The sequence below is a fragment of the Hippocampus bargibanti genome, linkage group LG10 (assembly GCF_051943395.1).
Source record: "Hippocampus bargibanti isolate YZ-2025 linkage group LG10, ASM5194339v1, whole genome shotgun sequence".
Taxonomy (NCBI): Eukaryota; Metazoa; Chordata; class Actinopteri; order Syngnathiformes; family Syngnathidae; genus Hippocampus; species Hippocampus bargibanti.
The window spans coordinates 14,676,277-14,692,906 of record NC_142743.1 but is presented as its reverse complement, the minus strand read 5'-3'; the positions used below and the strand labels follow the sequence as shown (position 1 = coordinate 14,692,906).

Genomic DNA, 16,630 nt, shown 5'->3' with positions numbered 1-16,630 from the left:
CTAATCTCCCGCTCTTTGCCCTGAAGCTATAGAAAAATTGTTTGTTCTGCTCCGCTGCATTTCTTTGAGTCCTGTGGTTTGCAATTAGCACTCAAATAATTAAAAAAAAACTTTCTGAGCCACCCTACGATATTATATACACTCTGCGGTGGTACCAACTTGATTTTACTGGTGCTCATAAGGTTCACAATTGAATCAGAATCCGAATCAGAATCATCTTTATTGCCAAGTAGGTAGAACACAATTTGTCCCCGGTTTACAAAAGTGTGTTAAAGATTCTGTACAGTGAACTCTTTTTCACCATATCATTCTGATACCCGTTGCAAAAAGTGATTTCAATTTTATTCGGGCACCATTCTTTTTGGTTTGTCGGTGTCTCCTGTGGGCTCCCATGGACCTCGCCTTTACAAACTATTGCTTCGGCTCTCTTCTCTAACTACACTGAAATTATTATGCATTAAACCTCAATACAAAAAAAATGTTGCTGTGTGCTATCAACCCCATTCTCTTTCCTGCTGCTCTGCTGTGCTCTATTTCTCATTTTCTCTTCTCCAGTGACCTATCCCAGGAGATTAAATGAGCAAGACAATCCTTTCTGCTTTGATAGCTCTGATCTTCAGTACATCAGCTGGTCTGTATCTTGTCAGTCTTTTCAGCTTTACAGGATCTACCACCATGTTGCACGTGTTCCATCATTATCATGTTACTATTCTCATTCAAGCTGCAATTATAGCCACCCGTCTCCTCACCTAATAGTCGTAGCCCATTTAGGCAGATAGAAGCAGTGATTTTAAGTGTCGGTACAGAGGATCTGACCTTGCCTCAAATGTGACAGAGATATTTTTGATGCAGTGGATTAGATTAATGCACATTAAGGTCTGCCTCATTTTTCATTCACCTGATTCCACAAAAAAGCATACAGACCAGTGGAGGAGATGAAGGTGATGATTGAGTCACTTAAAATTACATTCATTTTTGGTGGTTAGGATCATTGTACTTTGCCAACAAGTGCATCATGCACATAGAAAGGTATTCATCAGAAGTATGTGCTGGAAATATAATTTTAATCTGAACCAACCTGACCTCCTTATCTGTTTATGTATCAGCTTCCCCTCATTTACCTTCAAACTTCATGTCAGATGTTGGCTACATAATTTACTTGAATTCTGAGCTGTTGACTTTGTGCAAGTAGTTTGAAGTGCATTAGGAAGGATAGTTTCTACTCTTTATTGATGCTTTCTGTGCCTTTTTGTCCTTTATCTCATTATACATGAATTATCTCCTTGGACCTTTACCCATTAACCCCTTCTGCATGCCATTAATTGTGTAAATGTGTTGTTACCAGGGAGAGCTAGAGAAACAACTTCTACAGGCCAATCCCATCCTGGAGGCTTTCGGGAATGCTAAGACCATCAAAAATGACAATTCCTCCAGATTTGTGAGTGTTTTTGGATAAACTTAGATGTCATAATTAAAATCTCTTAAATTTCTTAAAAAACGTATCTACTGCTGTGTGAATTTTTAACCGTGTCTTTTCGAAAAGACTCATTATTTCATTCATTAACTCCTTGCTTTCTATTCTTTTCTTCTTTTTTTAACACAGGGCAAATTCATCCGAATCAATTTTGATGTGACAGGCTACATTGTTGGAGCAAATATTGAGACCTGTATCCTACATTGTTTGAGATCTACAGCTTGAAAATCAAGTCATTCAGGATGTTGTAATATGGCCATAAAAGTGCTCATGTAGCTAATTAGCACAGTAGGATACATAAGGTACGCAATGCAGAAAGGTTAATGAAGACATCGTCACAGTCAGACAGGATGAACTTGAGAATTAGTTTGTGTTCTTTAATGACTGAGTTCTCAGACCTCCTGGAGAAGTCTCGTTGTATCAGACAGGCAAAAATAGAAAGAGCCTTTCATATCTTCTATTACATGATTGCTGGTGCCAAGGACAAAGTTCGAGGTGAGATACTTAAAATGTGCTCTGTAGATTATATTTGTGACACTGACACATGCCCCTTTCAAATAATGACTTTTTGTGAAATATCAATATTTCTCAGTAATTCTATTTATCATTTGAATCTTTATGAAGTCGTAACATGAAGATTTGGTAATCAAAATCTGAAAAAGATCATTGTTATTTCTTGTTTATTGTTGCTCTTTCAGAGGAGCTTCTTCTGGAGCCCTTCAGTAACTACCGCTTCTTAGTTGCGGGCCATGTCCAGATCCCAGCCCAGCAGGATGATGAGATGTATGAGGAGACGATGGAGGCCATGACAATCATGGGCTTTTCGGATGAGGAGCGAATTGGTATCACAAATCTGATGCAACCTGATTTAGCTTATTTAAAGGATGCAGAAGGAAAATGCCCAATCGTTCACTGACATATCGTTGACTCGCGCTAAACTGTTTTTAATCTATAAGTCTAATTGAGCAAGTTGAATATGATTAAAGCCTAAACCAAGTAACTTGCTCACTGCTAACAGGTGGCTACCTCTTCAGCATGTGGGTGATGGATGGATGGATGGATGGATGGATGGATGGATGGATGGATGGATGGATGGATGGATGGACAGACAGACGGGCGGATGGATGGATTGATAAATGGATGGATGGATGGATGGATGGATGGATGGATGGATGGATGGATGGATGGATGGATGGATGGATGGATGGATCCCACCAATACTGTCACTCTTTTACTGTAGATATCCTGAAGGTGTGTTCAACGGTCATGCAACTGGGAAACATTGAGTTTAAGAAAGAAAGGAACCAAGAGCAAGCCACCATGCCTGACAACACAGGTTCGATACAGTATATAAATCAATGTAATGTATTGTATTGTATTGTATTGTATTGTATTGTATTGTATTTTGTCCTTTCCACCTTTTTGTATGGCGGCCCGGTAGTCGAGTCATTAGCATGTCCATGTCACAGTACAATTCAATTCCAGCTCCGGTCTCCCAGTGTGGAGTTTCCTCTGTTCTCCCCGTGTCTGAATGTGTTTTCTCCGGGTCCTCTGGTTTCCCTACATATTCAAAAAAAACATGCATGGCAGGCTGATTGAAGGCTCAAAATCATCCCTCGGTGTGATTGTGGGCATAGATGGTCATTCTTCTATGTGTGCTGCATGACTGGCTGGAAACTAGTTTAGGGTATACCCCGCTTCCTGGCCGAAGGTGGAGGATAGGCTTCAGCAACCCCCCGTGAACCTCGTGAGGATAGAGCTTTTCATAAAATAAATACCTTTTTGGAGTATGAGACAGAGTTATGGCGATGTGTGTGGCTTAAGAGGTCACTTGAAAAACAAAATTGTGACAAACAAATATCAGATGAAATAAATGCTGTGAAGAACGTAACAAAAGAATAGTAGTAATAGTATGACATTCTGGTACAGTATGATGGCAATATTGTCTAATATATATAATTCCTCCTCCCTGTAGCGGCTCAGAAGGTATGTCACCTGCAGGGCATCAATGTGACTGACTTCACTCGTGCCATCCTCACGCCTCGAATCAAAGTTGGCAGAGAGGTGGTGCAAAAAGCCCAGACCAAAGAGCAGGTACTACACAGCGTGCAATGCTAGGAATAAATTGAATGATGTTTCATGTGTTTGACATATTGGTGCGCGCTTCACAGGCTGACTTTGCTATTGAAGCCCTGGCAAAGGCTGTGTTTGAGCGCCTGTTCCGCTGGATCCTAGGACGAGTTAATAAAGCCCTGGACAAGACCAAACGTCAAGGTGCCTCTTTCCTGGGTATTCTCGATATCGCTGGCTTTGAAATATTTGAGGTATGGACATGTGAGTCTTTAATGTGCAATGTGACGAGGTAAAGTCTTATAGACGATGGGAATTCTCAGGTCTGTCTTGGTGCTGTTTCAGGACAACTCCTTTGAGCAGCTGTGCATCAATTACACCAATGAGAAGCTGCAGCAGTTATTCAACCACACCATGTTCATTTTGGAGCAGGAGGAGTACCAAAGAGAAGGCATCGAGTGGAACTTTATAGATTTTGGTTTGGACCTACAGCCTTGTATAGAGCTCATCGAGAGGCCAGTAAGTGAGCTTGAGCTTATCTTCCTCATAGTGTGGTTTCATGTCCATCTGTACATCTTGTTTGCAGAACAACCCTCCAGGCATTCTGGCCTTGCTGGATGAAGAGTGCTGGTTCCCCAAAGCCACAGATGTCTCCTTTGTGGAAAAACTCATGAGCACCCAAGGAAACCACATTAAATTCGCAAAACCCAAACAACTAAAAGACAAGACAGAGTTTTCTATTCTTCACTATGCTGGAAAGGTGACCACAAGAACATTATGTTTGAGATATGATTAAGGTTATGCATTTTAGTGCGTCTGAAATCAGTGTTGCAGGGCTGCTGAATAAAATGAAACCGATATTGTCGGCTTTAGGTGGACTATAACGCCACAGCCTGGCTGACAAAGAACATGGACCCTCTGAATGACAATGTCACAGCACTGCTCAACAATTCCTCCAGCTCATTTGTGCAAGACCTCTGGAAAGATTGTGAGATCACTGAGATACAGTACCTGCTTTAAGCAAATTCCTATGTTGGCAGATGTCTATACAGTGGTGATATGCAATATTACTTACTTCGTATGTTATTGTGGAGATGCTCAGCTTTGATTTGTGTACATTTCATCGACAATATCAAGTCCAGAATAATGATCAAATACACGGTGGTCTGTTGTATGCTACGATTCGGTGTACTGATGTGTTATGTGCTTCAGCTGACAGAGTGGTGGGACTTGACACCATTGCCAAGATGTCGGACAGTTCAATGGCCAGCGGATCCAAGACCAAGAAGGGAATGTTCCGCACCGTGGGACAACTCTACAAAGAGTCCCTCGCCAAACTCATGACCACACTGCACAACACCCAACCCAACTTTGTCAGATGCATCATTCCAAACCATGAGAAGAGGGTAAAGAAAAATATTTACATTGTCTTTTTTTTCTTAAAACGTGATTTACTTCAAATTGCCGTGACCATGGATAGCTTTGGGATATACCACACACCACTCATTACGACAAAGTCACCGATTTTAACAGATGCACCATTCTAATGATATTGATTTATATTATTCTACACATTCATATGACCCAGAGAAAAGCCACACGGCACCAGAGAAAACCCACGTGAACATGCAAACTCCACACAGGGAGGCCAGATTGGGATTTGAAGTTGCCGTGCTAACCACTAGACTACCGGGCCGCCCAACACAGCATATATTTTTTTTAACATTTCTAAATATCTCCCAGTGTCATCACTTCCACAACGTTCCTCAAAAATCACCTGGTCCCATCACTGGTAAACTGTAAACTTGACTGATACAGGCCTGTGGGCTACTTGGGTGGTCAATTGGTTTTTCAGCATATCAAGTCTTTAAGTCAGTGCTCTTACAAGTTACGTTCTTCTCAGGCAGGGAAGCTGGATGCAAACCTGGTTCTGGAGCAACTCAGATGTAACGGCGTCTTGGAGGGGATTAGAATCTGCCGACAGGGATTCCCAAATCGAATTGTCTTCCAAGAGTTTCGCCAGCGGTGAGATCGATCAGACGGGTTTATACCTAACCGCTGTGTGCTGCTGCATGCATTTTGTATTCAAATGTCGTTTCTTTAAACCCCTTTCTTATAGCTATGAGATTCTGGCAGCAAGTGCTATTCCCAAAGGTTTTATGGATGGAAAACAAGCTTGCTGCCTCATGGTAAACTGGTTGATTCAGTAAAAAAATGTGCTTTGAATTTAAGTCCACAATGACCACTATCAATGTCCTTCGATATAGATCAAACATCTGGACCTGGATCCAAATCTGTACAGAATCGGGCAGAGCAAGATATTTTTCCGCACAGGAGTTTTGGCCCAGCTGGAGGAGGAGAGAGACCTGAAGATAACTGTGATCATCATTGCCTTCCAGGCCCAAGCTCGGGGCTTCTTGGCGAGAAAGTATGTCCATGCAAGCTCTCATAAATATTTGACAGCCGATGACTTAGAGCATGATGCTATTGTGTAGGCAATATTGCATTCGGTTGTAATGAATTACTACTCATTTAATTTTCATTAGGCCTATCTAATTTGAACAAAAAATAGCTATGTGCATGAAAGCCTGTAACATCAACAGACCTAATCCAGCCTGCGCTTTTAGCAGCCATTTAAATTGAATGGAAAATCCCATGAAACAAATTGATGTGTGAATGAATTGTACCATACAGTATATGATATTATGAGAGTAACGATTGTATTTGTTTTGTTCATCATTTAAAGGGCATTTGCAAAGAGGCAGCAGCAACTTACAGCCATGAAAGTTATTCAGAGGAATTGTGCCGCCTACCTCAAACTTAGAAACTGGCAGTGGTGGAGACTGTTCACAAAGGTCAGCATAACAAAATAGGCCCACATAACTCAGGTTCTTCTCCTCTATCGTTAAAGTTCTTGATATTTAATATTCATACCACTTTTCTCCACTGCGCAAAAGGTTAAGCCTCTTTTGCAAGTTACACGTCAAGAGGAGGAGATGAGCCTAAAGGAGGAAGAGCTGCAGAAATCGAAAGAAAATGCTGCAAAGTGTGAATCAGATCTCAAGGAGATCACCTTGAAGCACACAGCGGTAAATGATAATTGACACAAACCAAGAGCTTTAAATTCCATTACAGTTGACATCCCATTCTTGTTTGATATCTATCATCCCTTTTTTGCCCCTACGGCCCAAGACAGTTTCTCACTCGGTTGAAGAGTTACTCCACTTCAAGTGCTGAAATCGACTCCGATTTTTTGTTTGTTTCAGATTTTAGAGGAGAGAAATGTGCTGCAGGAGCAACTTCAGGCTGAGACAGAGTTGTATGCAGAAGCTGAGGAAATGAGGGTACGTTTAGCAGCTAAGAAGCAGGAATTAGAGGAAATCCTCCATGAGATGGAGGCAAGACTGGATGAAGAGGAAGAACGTTCCCAGACATTCCTGGTGGAAAAGAAAAAGATGCAACAGCAGATGCAGGTAATGAATTTGGCTTTCTCCTTCATGGTGTGTCCACTGTTGCTGGTATAAAGCTTTCCAAATTCGAGGGAAAGCAAGAATGCATGGGATGTTGCTATTGCCTTGTTGATGTAGGAATTGGAAGAACATTTAGAAGAGGAGGAGGATGCCCGACAAAAGTTGCAGCTTGAGAAGGTCACTTGTGAAGGAAAGATCAAAAAGCTTGAAGATGACATCCTGGTGATGGAAGATCATAACAACAAACTGCTGAAGGTAAATGAGAAAACAAACAACAAAGTTGAAGTGCGAGTTTCGGTACAGCAATTGAGGCACATGCCTTTTCATTTTGTAGGAGAGAAAGCTCATGGAGGAGAGGGTAGCAGACTACAGTGCTAATCTGGCTGAAGAAGAGGAGAAGTCAAAGAACCTAACCAAACTGAAAAATAAACACGAGTCCATGATCTCAGAACTGGAGGGTAATCACTGTTTGGGGTCATTACAATTTGCTGCTTGATTCTGTAACCGATGACCTGTTGGGTCGTTTGTTTTCTGCTCAACTTCAAGTTCGATTGAAAAAGGAGGAAAAGACTCGGCAGGAGCTGGATAAGGTGAAGCGTAAATTAGAGGCGGAGTCAAATGATCTCCAGGAGCAGGTCGCAGACCTGCAGGCCCAGATTGCAGACCTCAAAGCCCAGCTGGCAAAAAAAGAGGAGGAGCTACAGAACTGCTTGGCCAGGTCAAGTCACATGATCAGTTCTTTATTAAAGGGTCTGTATCTTAACATGGGCAGAACAAAATCGTCAGTCTTCTGAAATTGCCTGGGACAGCTCACTATTTGCAGGGCAAATAAAATGCAAATGATGATTTTTCAGCCATAAATCCGATGATCATCCCTTTTATGAACTATTACAGTTAACATTAATTTCAATTAAGGTATCACCATGTTTAACAAGGTTCCTTCTTCGTATAGATTAGAAGACGAGACAGCTCAAAAGAACAACGCTCTAAAGAAAATCCGTGAGTTGGAGGGCCATATCTCTGACCTACAGGAAGACCTCGACTCCGAGAGAGCAGCCAGGAACAAAGCTGAAAAGATCAAACGTGACTTGGGGGAAGAGTTGGAAGCTCTGAAATCGGAGCTTGAAGATACCCTCGACAGCACTGCAACTCAACAGGAACTCAGGTCACACACACTTTACAAAAAAACCTCCATGCAAAAGAAAAGCAAAAGAAAAAAAGTCAATTTCGTCTTACTGGTGCACAGAAACAGTCGGTATAATCTAGTCATCTGTTCTGCAGAGCCAAACGTGAGCAGGAAGTGACCTTACTAAAGAGAGCCATAGAAGATGAGAACCGGACTCATGAAGCCCAAATACATGAAATGAGACAAAAACACACCCAGGCTGTGGAGGAGCTTACAGAGCAATTGGAACAATCCAAACGAGTAATGATGCGTCATCGATGTATTTGATGCGTGTCATGTACGGCTGCATTGTTTAAAATAAAGCCAAACATCCCTCCGCTACCAGGTCAAGTCAAACTTGGAGAAGGCCAAACAAGCATTGGAAAAGGACACATCTGAATTAACCATGGAAGTGCGCTCGCTCACTCAAGCCAAACAAGACGGGGAGCACAAGAGGAAGAAGTTGGAAGGTCAAGTGACAGATTTACAATCACGCTTCAATGATAGTGAGAAGCAGAAGGCTGAACTTGGAGAACGGTGCTCTAAGATCACTGTAATTGGCTTTATGATTTCTATCCTAATCGTGCAATGCTGTAAAAATCCACACAAAAAATCATGCTCATCTCCTCACACCCACAGGTTGAACTGGAGAGTGTGACAAATCTACTGAATGAAGCCGAGGGCAAGAACATCAAACTGAACAAAGATGTTTCCAGCTTTAGCTCCCAACTCCAAGATACACAGGTTACTGCAATTGAACTTTGGTATTCTGATAGTGAGCAGCAGGGTTTAGTTCCAACCTTTGACCTGTTTGGTGTCATGGTGTGGGTATATAATATTCAGTCGGTTTCAAGCAAGCAACAGTTTATTGAACACCACGATCTCGCAGCCGTCATTTAACATCCGGTCAGGTGCTTTCAATGTAAAAGCATCACAGCTATTACCACATCTACCTTTCTAGAATGGTGAACAGAATGCTTAACAAGGCTACATATAAGTCATTGACAACATAAATCTCTTCCTGTATTACTTGCTCTCCCTTGGATAATGACTCACTGTATTTGCCCAAAAAAGATAGGGGCCTGCAACCTGGGCCAAATAGTGGTCTGTCGGGTTTGACTAACTGAGAGTCGCCCTCTGTAATAGCATGGAAAATATGGGCCGGAATAATTGAGACATCCGCTACCGTGTCAATCTTAAACCTAACTTTGTGGTTTCTTCAGAATCAGAATCAGAATCATCTTTATTGCCAAGTATGTAGAACACACAAGGAATTTGTTTCCGGTAGAACACGCTGCACTAGTATCGTCGTCAAAAAAAAAACTGCTAAGTGGCACTATACAGTTCCATTTTGGCTACTGTTGAAAGAGTTCAAAGAGTTGATGGCTTGGGGGAAGAAGCTGTTTAAATGTCTGCTTCTGGTCAAATCAGCAAACCATGGGTCTAGGCCTACACTGACCGACTGCATCAATGTCCATCATAACTCCTCCTCTCAGGTCATTTTGCTGCTTATTGATCACTTCTGACTGTCTTGCCTTGTTGTCTGCTTTTTCCAGCATCAAATCTGCGTCTAACTGCATCCTCTCAAATAAACTGGTGTCTCTCAGGCCCACCACAATGCCGCATACAGTGCAGTAATGAAAATGTCTGTGGTTGCTGCACTCTCCAATTGAATTTAGCGCTCTCGTATATCTCGTTCCTTTTTGGCACAAAGTACTTTTCGAACGTGTTCTTTACTGAGGTGTACTGCTTTCTCTGTGCGTAGGTTAAATCTTGTCCACGCAAGATGTCATCCGCTTCGTTCCCCATGCAGTAAATCAGTGTGTTCCCCTCGTTCGCTTCTGTGCTAAGATGAAGGTTACTTGCTAGTCTGAATCGCTCAAACCTGCGTATCCACCGTTCCAAATCGTGAGGCTTTGAAAAGTCAAATGCAGGGGTGTCCAAAGTCGGTCCTCGAGGGCCGCTGTCCTGCCTGTTTTCCAGCTCTCCCGGGAGCAACACACCTAATTCAAATGATCAGCTCATCATCCAGCTCTGAAGCAGCATCAAAATGGTCCTGATGATTTGAATCAGATGATCCCTCGAGGACCGACTTTGGACACCCCTGGTCTAATGGTTCTGGTCGTTGTATGGAGAATGTAAGCGCTTGAAGGAACGTTGGCATTCGTCGGTAGCTGTCCCCGGAGGTTGTTGTTGTGGCCTTGCTGCGGCTATGTCGTTTCCGTTTTCGGACATCGTGTCTCTTGCAGACATTTGTTTCTTTTTAACCTCCAGCACCAAAAGTTGCTCTTTATGCTCTCTTTACTGCTACTCAACTTCTGACACCATGTCGTGGTGTTTGTATATTATATTCAGTCGGTTTTGAGCAAGCAACAGTTTATTGAACACCTAGCTGTAGCAGTCAGCATCCGGTCAGATGCATTCAATGTAAAAGCATCACAGCTATTACCACACTTGGCACCCACAGGAGTTGCTGGCTGAGGAGACGCGACAGAAGCTGCAGTTCTCGACCAAGCTTCGGCAGGCAGAGGATGACAAGAACAGTTTACAGGAGCAGCTCGAGGAAGAGATTGAGGCCAAAAGGAATGTGGAGAGACACGTTTCCACCCTCAACATCCAGGTTTGAGATGAGTTTACACCTTGACTAATGATAGAGATGGTATCAAAATGTTGTCAAGCAATCCAAACAGTGGATATTCTTTTTCTTCTTTGACAGCTGTCAGACGCAAAGAAAAAGCTGGAGGAACTGTGTGGAAACTCTGAGCTCCTAGAAGAAAGCAAGAAACGCCTGCAGAGAGATTTGGAGGCAGCCAATACCCAGTTTGAGGAGAAAGCTTCTGCCTATGACAAATTGGAGAAGACTAAAAACCGCCTGCAACAGGAGCTGGAGGACACACTGATGGATCTCGACAATCAGAGGCAGAACGTTTCAAATCTTGAGAAGAAACAAAAGAAATTTGACCAGGTTTGTCCACGTTGTTATCGTTGCCATTTTGCCGTTAGGTACTACCTGACGAGCTTTGTTCAAGCTTTGACACATTGTGACATTTACTTGTGGTCATTTGACCTCCAGATGCTGGCAGAGGAGAAATCTATCTCGAGTAAATACGCAGATGAGAGAGACCGAGCCGAGGCTGAGGCCAGAGAGAAAGAGACAAAGGCTCTGTCCCTGGCCAGGGCTCTGGATGAGGCGCAGGATGCCAGAGAGGAGCTCGAGAGAGCCAACAAAGCCCTCAGGGTGGAAATGGAGGATCTGATCAGCTCAAAGGATGATGTTGGAAAAAATGTATGAGCTAGGATTAAGAGTGTTGTTGAATGCATCATCAGCGCCTTGCTGTTGACTCTGTTTCTCTTGCCCACACTCAGCTAGGATGCGCTCCTGCTTTCCCTTGAGCCTTAACAAAAACAATGGTTGTGAATTTGATGTGACGTTGTTGGCAGGTCCATGAGCTGGAGAAGTCCAAGCGAGGGTTGGAGGCCCAGGTGGAGGAGATGAAGACTCAGCTAGAGGAGCTGGAGGATGAGCTCCAGGCGGCCGAAGATGCCAAACTACGCCTCGAGGTCAACATGCAGGCTCTGAAGGCCCAATTTGAGAGGGATCTACAAGGGCGTGATGAAATGGGAGAGGAAAAGAAGAGACAGCTGGTCAAGCAGGTGAACAAACACATTTGTTTCCCTTGCAGCGTTTTTCCTTGAAAATGTCTCGAGTCAAATCAGGAACGGAGCCTTTTGCGCACCTTGCAGGTCCGTGAGTTAGAGACCGAGCTGGAGGACGAACGTAAGCAGAGGGCCACAGCAACAGCAGCCAAGAAGAAGTTGGAGACGGACATGAAAGATCTGGAAGGCCAGATTGATGCAGCAAATAAGGGACGAGATGAAGCTATTAAGCAGCTCCGAAAGATTCAGGTGAGATTTAATCATGGCCGGAATATTTGATGAAGCTTCTGGATGCAAATGGTATTGACTTGTGTCTATTTCGAGAGTTGTCTCATTTTTCGAGTCGAAACACTTTTGGCATGTATGTAAATAAAACATGCTATACTCATTCTGATGTGTGCGACACTCCTTTTCCACTAGGCTCAAATGAAAGACTTCCAAAGGGAGCTGGAGGATGCCCGTGCTGCCCGTGAGGAAGTGCTAACGACGGCGAAGGAGAGTGAGAAGAAAGCCAAGAACCTGGAGGCTGAGTTAATGCAGCTGCAAGAGGTAATACTGGTGGCAGGCAACAAGACGATGGAATGCTTTTTGAGGATTTATTCAGTGTCCCTGCCAGGATAGCAAATAATTATTAAAGCCCTTGCCATACAATAACATCATCATGTTTGTAAGGTAGGGTGCAAAATAATGGCTCAGATCTATATTTGACGTCATGCTTGATTAGGAACTCGCCTCTGCTGAGAGGGCGCGGAAGCAAGCAGAGGCTGAAAGGGACGAGATGGCTGATGAGCTGGCCAGCAACTCCTCTGGAAAGTCAGTCATGTTTCGTCTTCACTCGGAATCATATGATCCCATCTGACCACACTTGCACTTCTCATGTGCAGATCAGCCTTGTCCGACGAGAAGCGTCGTTTGGAAGCTAAGATCTCCCAGCTGGAAGAGGAACTCGAGGAGGAGCAGAGCAACATGGAGATACTCAACGACAGGCTGAGGAAGAGCACGCAACAGGTTGCTGCACAAGCAAAATCATCTCAACAGCGGTCTCACCAAACGGTTCGCGGACCTGGTACAGGCTTGCATTCTCCCAACAGGTGGATCAATTAAACAATGAGCTACAAACGGAGCGCTCGGCCTCCCAGAAGAACGAGAGCGCCCGGCAGCAGATGGAGCGCCAGAACAAGGAAATGAAGGCCAAGCTTAGCGAGATGGAGAACCAGGTCAAGTCCAAGTTCAAATCCTCCATCACTGCTTTGGAGGCAAAGGTGGCCCAACTGGAGGAGCAGTTGGAGCAGGAGAGCAGGTCAGAAGCGGGAAAGTGTTTTTTTTTTTCTTACACAACTGTACATCAAACTATAAACTTTAAAATCCACTATCTGATTTATTTCTGCCGGAAAGAAAGCAATCAGAAAAGACAACCAAGGATACGTTTCTATGATTTGACTGCTTTTGAATGTTTTTTTGAAAATATGATAGTGTGACACAACAGACTGTGTTTTCTTTGCTTTTGTAATCTTATTGCAGCAGCACTGAGAAAGCACATTTTCTCCACTAAGCTTGTTCAGTACATATTTTGATGAGCAGCAGTCCAATGTCAATTCCTTGCGAGACTCTATCGCTGTCCAGTTTGCCCTGAATCACATCAAACTTTTGTCTTTCGCTTCAGGGAAAAGCAGGCAACTGCCAAGAGTGTGCGCCAGAAGGACAAGAAGCTCAAGGATGTGATGATGCAGGTGGAGGATGAAAGGAAACAGGCAGAACAGTACAAAGACCAGGTAGGATCATGAGTTTTCCAGGAATTTCAGGACCTCGTGCGGTAGATGAAGTGACGCACCGTTGACTCGAATGCTCTCTCGATCAATTCCCCCACCAGGCGGAGAAGGCCAACACACGCATGAAGCAGCTGAAGCGGCAGCTGGAGGAGTCGGAGGAGGAGTCTCAGCGAGCCACAGCCGCCCGCAGGAAACTGCAGCGGGAGCTGGACGAAGCCACCGAGGCCAACGATGCCATGAGTCGCGAGGTCAACTCTCTCAAGAGCAAACTCAGGTGCAAAGTGTTTCGTGTCATGAACAAATGATTTCTAGTTGCTGCTCTTTGCACGACCGGTGCAGCGGATCATGGGTGCATCGTAATTGATGTCTTGAGGAGAGTCAACTATCCAATGCATTGTTGACCTGACAACACGTCAAAGTCAGCTTTATTGTCAAACATCTCGCACAACTCTAGCAAAAATACCATTTCGTCATCCTGCCTGCTCTACTTTTACCGATTTCTTCATTGGATATAACTGCACAATCTGCAAAAACACAGGGGCAATGATAATTTTTTTTCAACGAAGATAGACTGAAAATATATTTGTTTTGTTTGTATTCTTCAGTGGTGAAATTATAAAACTACACTACATCCTGTCGAAAACTGTTTCAAATTTTAGCTTATTTTTGATATTTTTGCAATTGTTAAATTTTACTATTGTTTTTCACATAGCACTTTTCGCGGATAAAAACGTTTTCTAGTAACCTACAGAGTCATTTTTTTCTTTTCCTTTCTGATTTCCCTCCAGGGGTTGCCACAGTGAATCAGCGTCTTCCATCGAACCTTGTTTTGTGCATCTTCTTCTCTCACACCAGCTACCTTCATGTCCTCTTTCACAACATCCATAAACCTCCTCTTTGGTCTTCTTCTTGGTCTCCTGGCAGACAGTTCAAGGCTCAGCATCCTTCTCCTAATATATTCTGTTTGGGAATTTATTAATGAAGCAGGAATCAAAAGTAAAAACAAAAAAATTCTTTAATCTTTGGGACGGGACAGAAAAAGTGACTGCCCAGCCCGAAGGGCAGACAGGGAAGAGGGGGGAGGGGAAAGGAGCCAAGAGGGAAGAAAAAGAGCAAGCGGGAGGAGCGAGCCGCCTTTATCTATGTATACATTCTATGTATCCATAAATCCACATAAATTCTATGTAGACATAAATCCACTTCAATTCCAAGCCGTGACAATCTGTTTATTTTATTCCAGGGGCTATTTCTAACTCAAGAAGTAACACAGCTACATCTGAAAGTTACTCTCATTATCTCAAAGAAATCCCAAACTTCTACTCATTTCCAAGGCACTTTGAGTTTATTGAGCCCACTGAGATAATTTGTCATCAGCCTTCAATCTGAAAAACATACCTTCTTCAAACTTTTCTGAAATGTCACAAACAGTTACCCATTAATTATATACATACAGTGTTTCATCCACCTGCGTACCATCATCCCCCCATCACTTGTAACACATCTGAGGGAAAACACCACACCAAACTGTACCCAACTCCTCCTCTCATGTGCCCACTGTTTCTTCTTGTACTGGTTACTTGTACTCTTTATATACGTCACTTGCTCACTTTACATATGTCACTACCTCACTTTACATACGTCACTACCTCACTTTACATTCAGAAATTACATGTATTGTCTGTTGTCAATTGTATGTCTTTTTAGCCACGTTATAAGTGCCTTGCATGCCTTGAACACTGGGTCCGAGAGGACATTAATTTCATCTGTGCTGTATGTCATGCATATTAGCATATTTGACAATAAAGCTGACTTTTGACTTTGATTTACTATTCAGGCGTGGGAACGAGCCCTCCTTTGGCAGCACACCTCGACGTATAGGTGGAGGTCGGAGGGCAATTGAGGACGCATCTGAGGAGGAGGCGGACTCCCAAAGTGACTTCAATGGAAAATCAGCAGATTGAGAGCCGAGACGTCAAGGAAGCGGATATCGGAATCTTCTGACAATAGCGCCTCTTGAAAATAGAGGTTAACATTGTACACCCTCCCCCAATCACCCCAGTTCACCCTTACTTCAAAATACACATTACCTGGCCAAAGAAAAGTTACACGTTGTTTTGTTTGGCTCTCGTTCACCTTGAATTCACATTTGCTTGCTCGCATTTAAGTCAGCTAATTGAATACCACATGTTCTGCAATGCAGAAATGGAGTTTAAGATAAGCTCATATGAGAGAGCTGGAACTCGGTGGATTGTATATTCAAAAGGTCCTCAATAGGGTGAAGGTATGAATCTTGTATGAAAAGGTTTTAATGTTTGTGCCAACGGGTAGCGGCTTTGTGATCAAATGAAAAAAAAAAACACTCATTCTGCACATTCTTATGGTCAGGTGATCACATATTTGCTCAAAGAATCTGAACTTCTTACCCACAACCACACAACCTCTTAAATATAGAATCGAGAAGCTGTTAATTGTATAAAGTATTCCTACAGCAATTATCCAATTCACTGCTCTGATCTTGATGCTCAATGCAATCCAATTGATTTCTTTTCAAGGGGCCAGGTACTGTATATTTTTCTGCCATGTCCAGTAGTTAACTCATGTCCTCTTATTTCAGCGCACTTTTCCTTGACACAAATCGCATAGATTTAACAAAATATCAACCAAGGGGATTATTTGGTGGCATCAGGGCTGTGTGATTTCCCATTTTTATTCACACCATTTTTGTGTTGCACTAAATGACTATTAATGCAACATTCTGTACACAACAGGTGCCGCTAATTCCTGTGTTAACCTGCCAGCAGAGCCAAAACTGTATATCAACTTTGGATAAGTGTCACCTTGTAGAAACGTAGAACTATTACAGCTACGGTTGTCTTCTTGCCTGTGACTGCTGTTAACCTATTAGATTGAAAATGTCGACACCCATTTTGCTCTTAATGCCCTAACTTGTACTCGGTTAGCACATTTCTGTATGATAATTACTTCATTCGTGTACATTAAAGGGTGAAAAATGGTTTAGTGTGAC

The 16,630-nt window shown here is 43.0% G+C and overlaps 1 protein-coding gene across 2 annotated transcripts in view; it reads left to right on the top strand.

Annotated features, from left to right (window-relative positions):
- myh11a (myosin, heavy chain 11a, smooth muscle) overlaps positions 1 to 16,619 on the top strand; it is a 25,639-nt gene extending 9,020 nt beyond the window's left edge. For both annotated transcript variants that reach the window (XM_089006853.1, XM_089006852.1), the window contains 36 exons: positions 1,346 to 1,438; positions 1,604 to 1,667; positions 1,871 to 1,969; positions 2,173 to 2,316; positions 2,715 to 2,810; positions 3,450 to 3,568; positions 3,646 to 3,798; positions 3,890 to 4,063; positions 4,131 to 4,304; positions 4,418 to 4,532; positions 4,757 to 4,950; positions 5,448 to 5,569; positions 5,664 to 5,733; positions 5,812 to 5,972; positions 6,291 to 6,399; positions 6,502 to 6,633; positions 6,811 to 7,017; positions 7,132 to 7,269; positions 7,349 to 7,472; positions 7,561 to 7,732; positions 7,967 to 8,179; positions 8,296 to 8,440; positions 8,526 to 8,732; positions 8,819 to 8,923; positions 10,647 to 10,799; positions 10,896 to 11,144; positions 11,253 to 11,465; positions 11,621 to 11,833; positions 11,924 to 12,085; positions 12,257 to 12,385; positions 12,561 to 12,649; positions 12,721 to 12,844; positions 12,928 to 13,136; positions 13,500 to 13,608; positions 13,707 to 13,879; positions 15,440 to 16,619. In XM_089006853.1, the coding sequence (XP_088862979.1) occupies positions 1,346 to 1,438; positions 1,604 to 1,667; positions 1,871 to 1,969; positions 2,173 to 2,316; positions 2,715 to 2,810; positions 3,450 to 3,568; positions 3,646 to 3,798; positions 3,890 to 4,063; positions 4,131 to 4,304; positions 4,418 to 4,532; positions 4,757 to 4,950; positions 5,448 to 5,569; positions 5,664 to 5,733; positions 5,812 to 5,972; positions 6,291 to 6,399; positions 6,502 to 6,633; positions 6,811 to 7,017; positions 7,132 to 7,269; positions 7,349 to 7,472; positions 7,561 to 7,732; positions 7,967 to 8,179; positions 8,296 to 8,440; positions 8,526 to 8,732; positions 8,819 to 8,923; positions 10,647 to 10,799; positions 10,896 to 11,144; positions 11,253 to 11,465; positions 11,621 to 11,833; positions 11,924 to 12,085; positions 12,257 to 12,385; positions 12,561 to 12,649; positions 12,721 to 12,844; positions 12,928 to 13,136; positions 13,500 to 13,608; positions 13,707 to 13,879; positions 15,440 to 15,566 (5,280 nt within the window). In that variant the 3' untranslated portion in view covers positions 15,567 to 16,619. The remainder of the gene's footprint in view (positions 1 to 1,345; positions 1,439 to 1,603; positions 1,668 to 1,870; positions 1,970 to 2,172; positions 2,317 to 2,714; positions 2,811 to 3,449; positions 3,569 to 3,645; positions 3,799 to 3,889; positions 4,064 to 4,130; positions 4,305 to 4,417; positions 4,533 to 4,756; positions 4,951 to 5,447; positions 5,570 to 5,663; positions 5,734 to 5,811; positions 5,973 to 6,290; positions 6,400 to 6,501; positions 6,634 to 6,810; positions 7,018 to 7,131; positions 7,270 to 7,348; positions 7,473 to 7,560; positions 7,733 to 7,966; positions 8,180 to 8,295; positions 8,441 to 8,525; positions 8,733 to 8,818; positions 8,924 to 10,646; positions 10,800 to 10,895; positions 11,145 to 11,252; positions 11,466 to 11,620; positions 11,834 to 11,923; positions 12,086 to 12,256; positions 12,386 to 12,560; positions 12,650 to 12,720; positions 12,845 to 12,927; positions 13,137 to 13,499; positions 13,609 to 13,706; positions 13,880 to 15,439) is intronic.
- Positions 16,620 to 16,630: the final 11 nt, after the last annotated feature.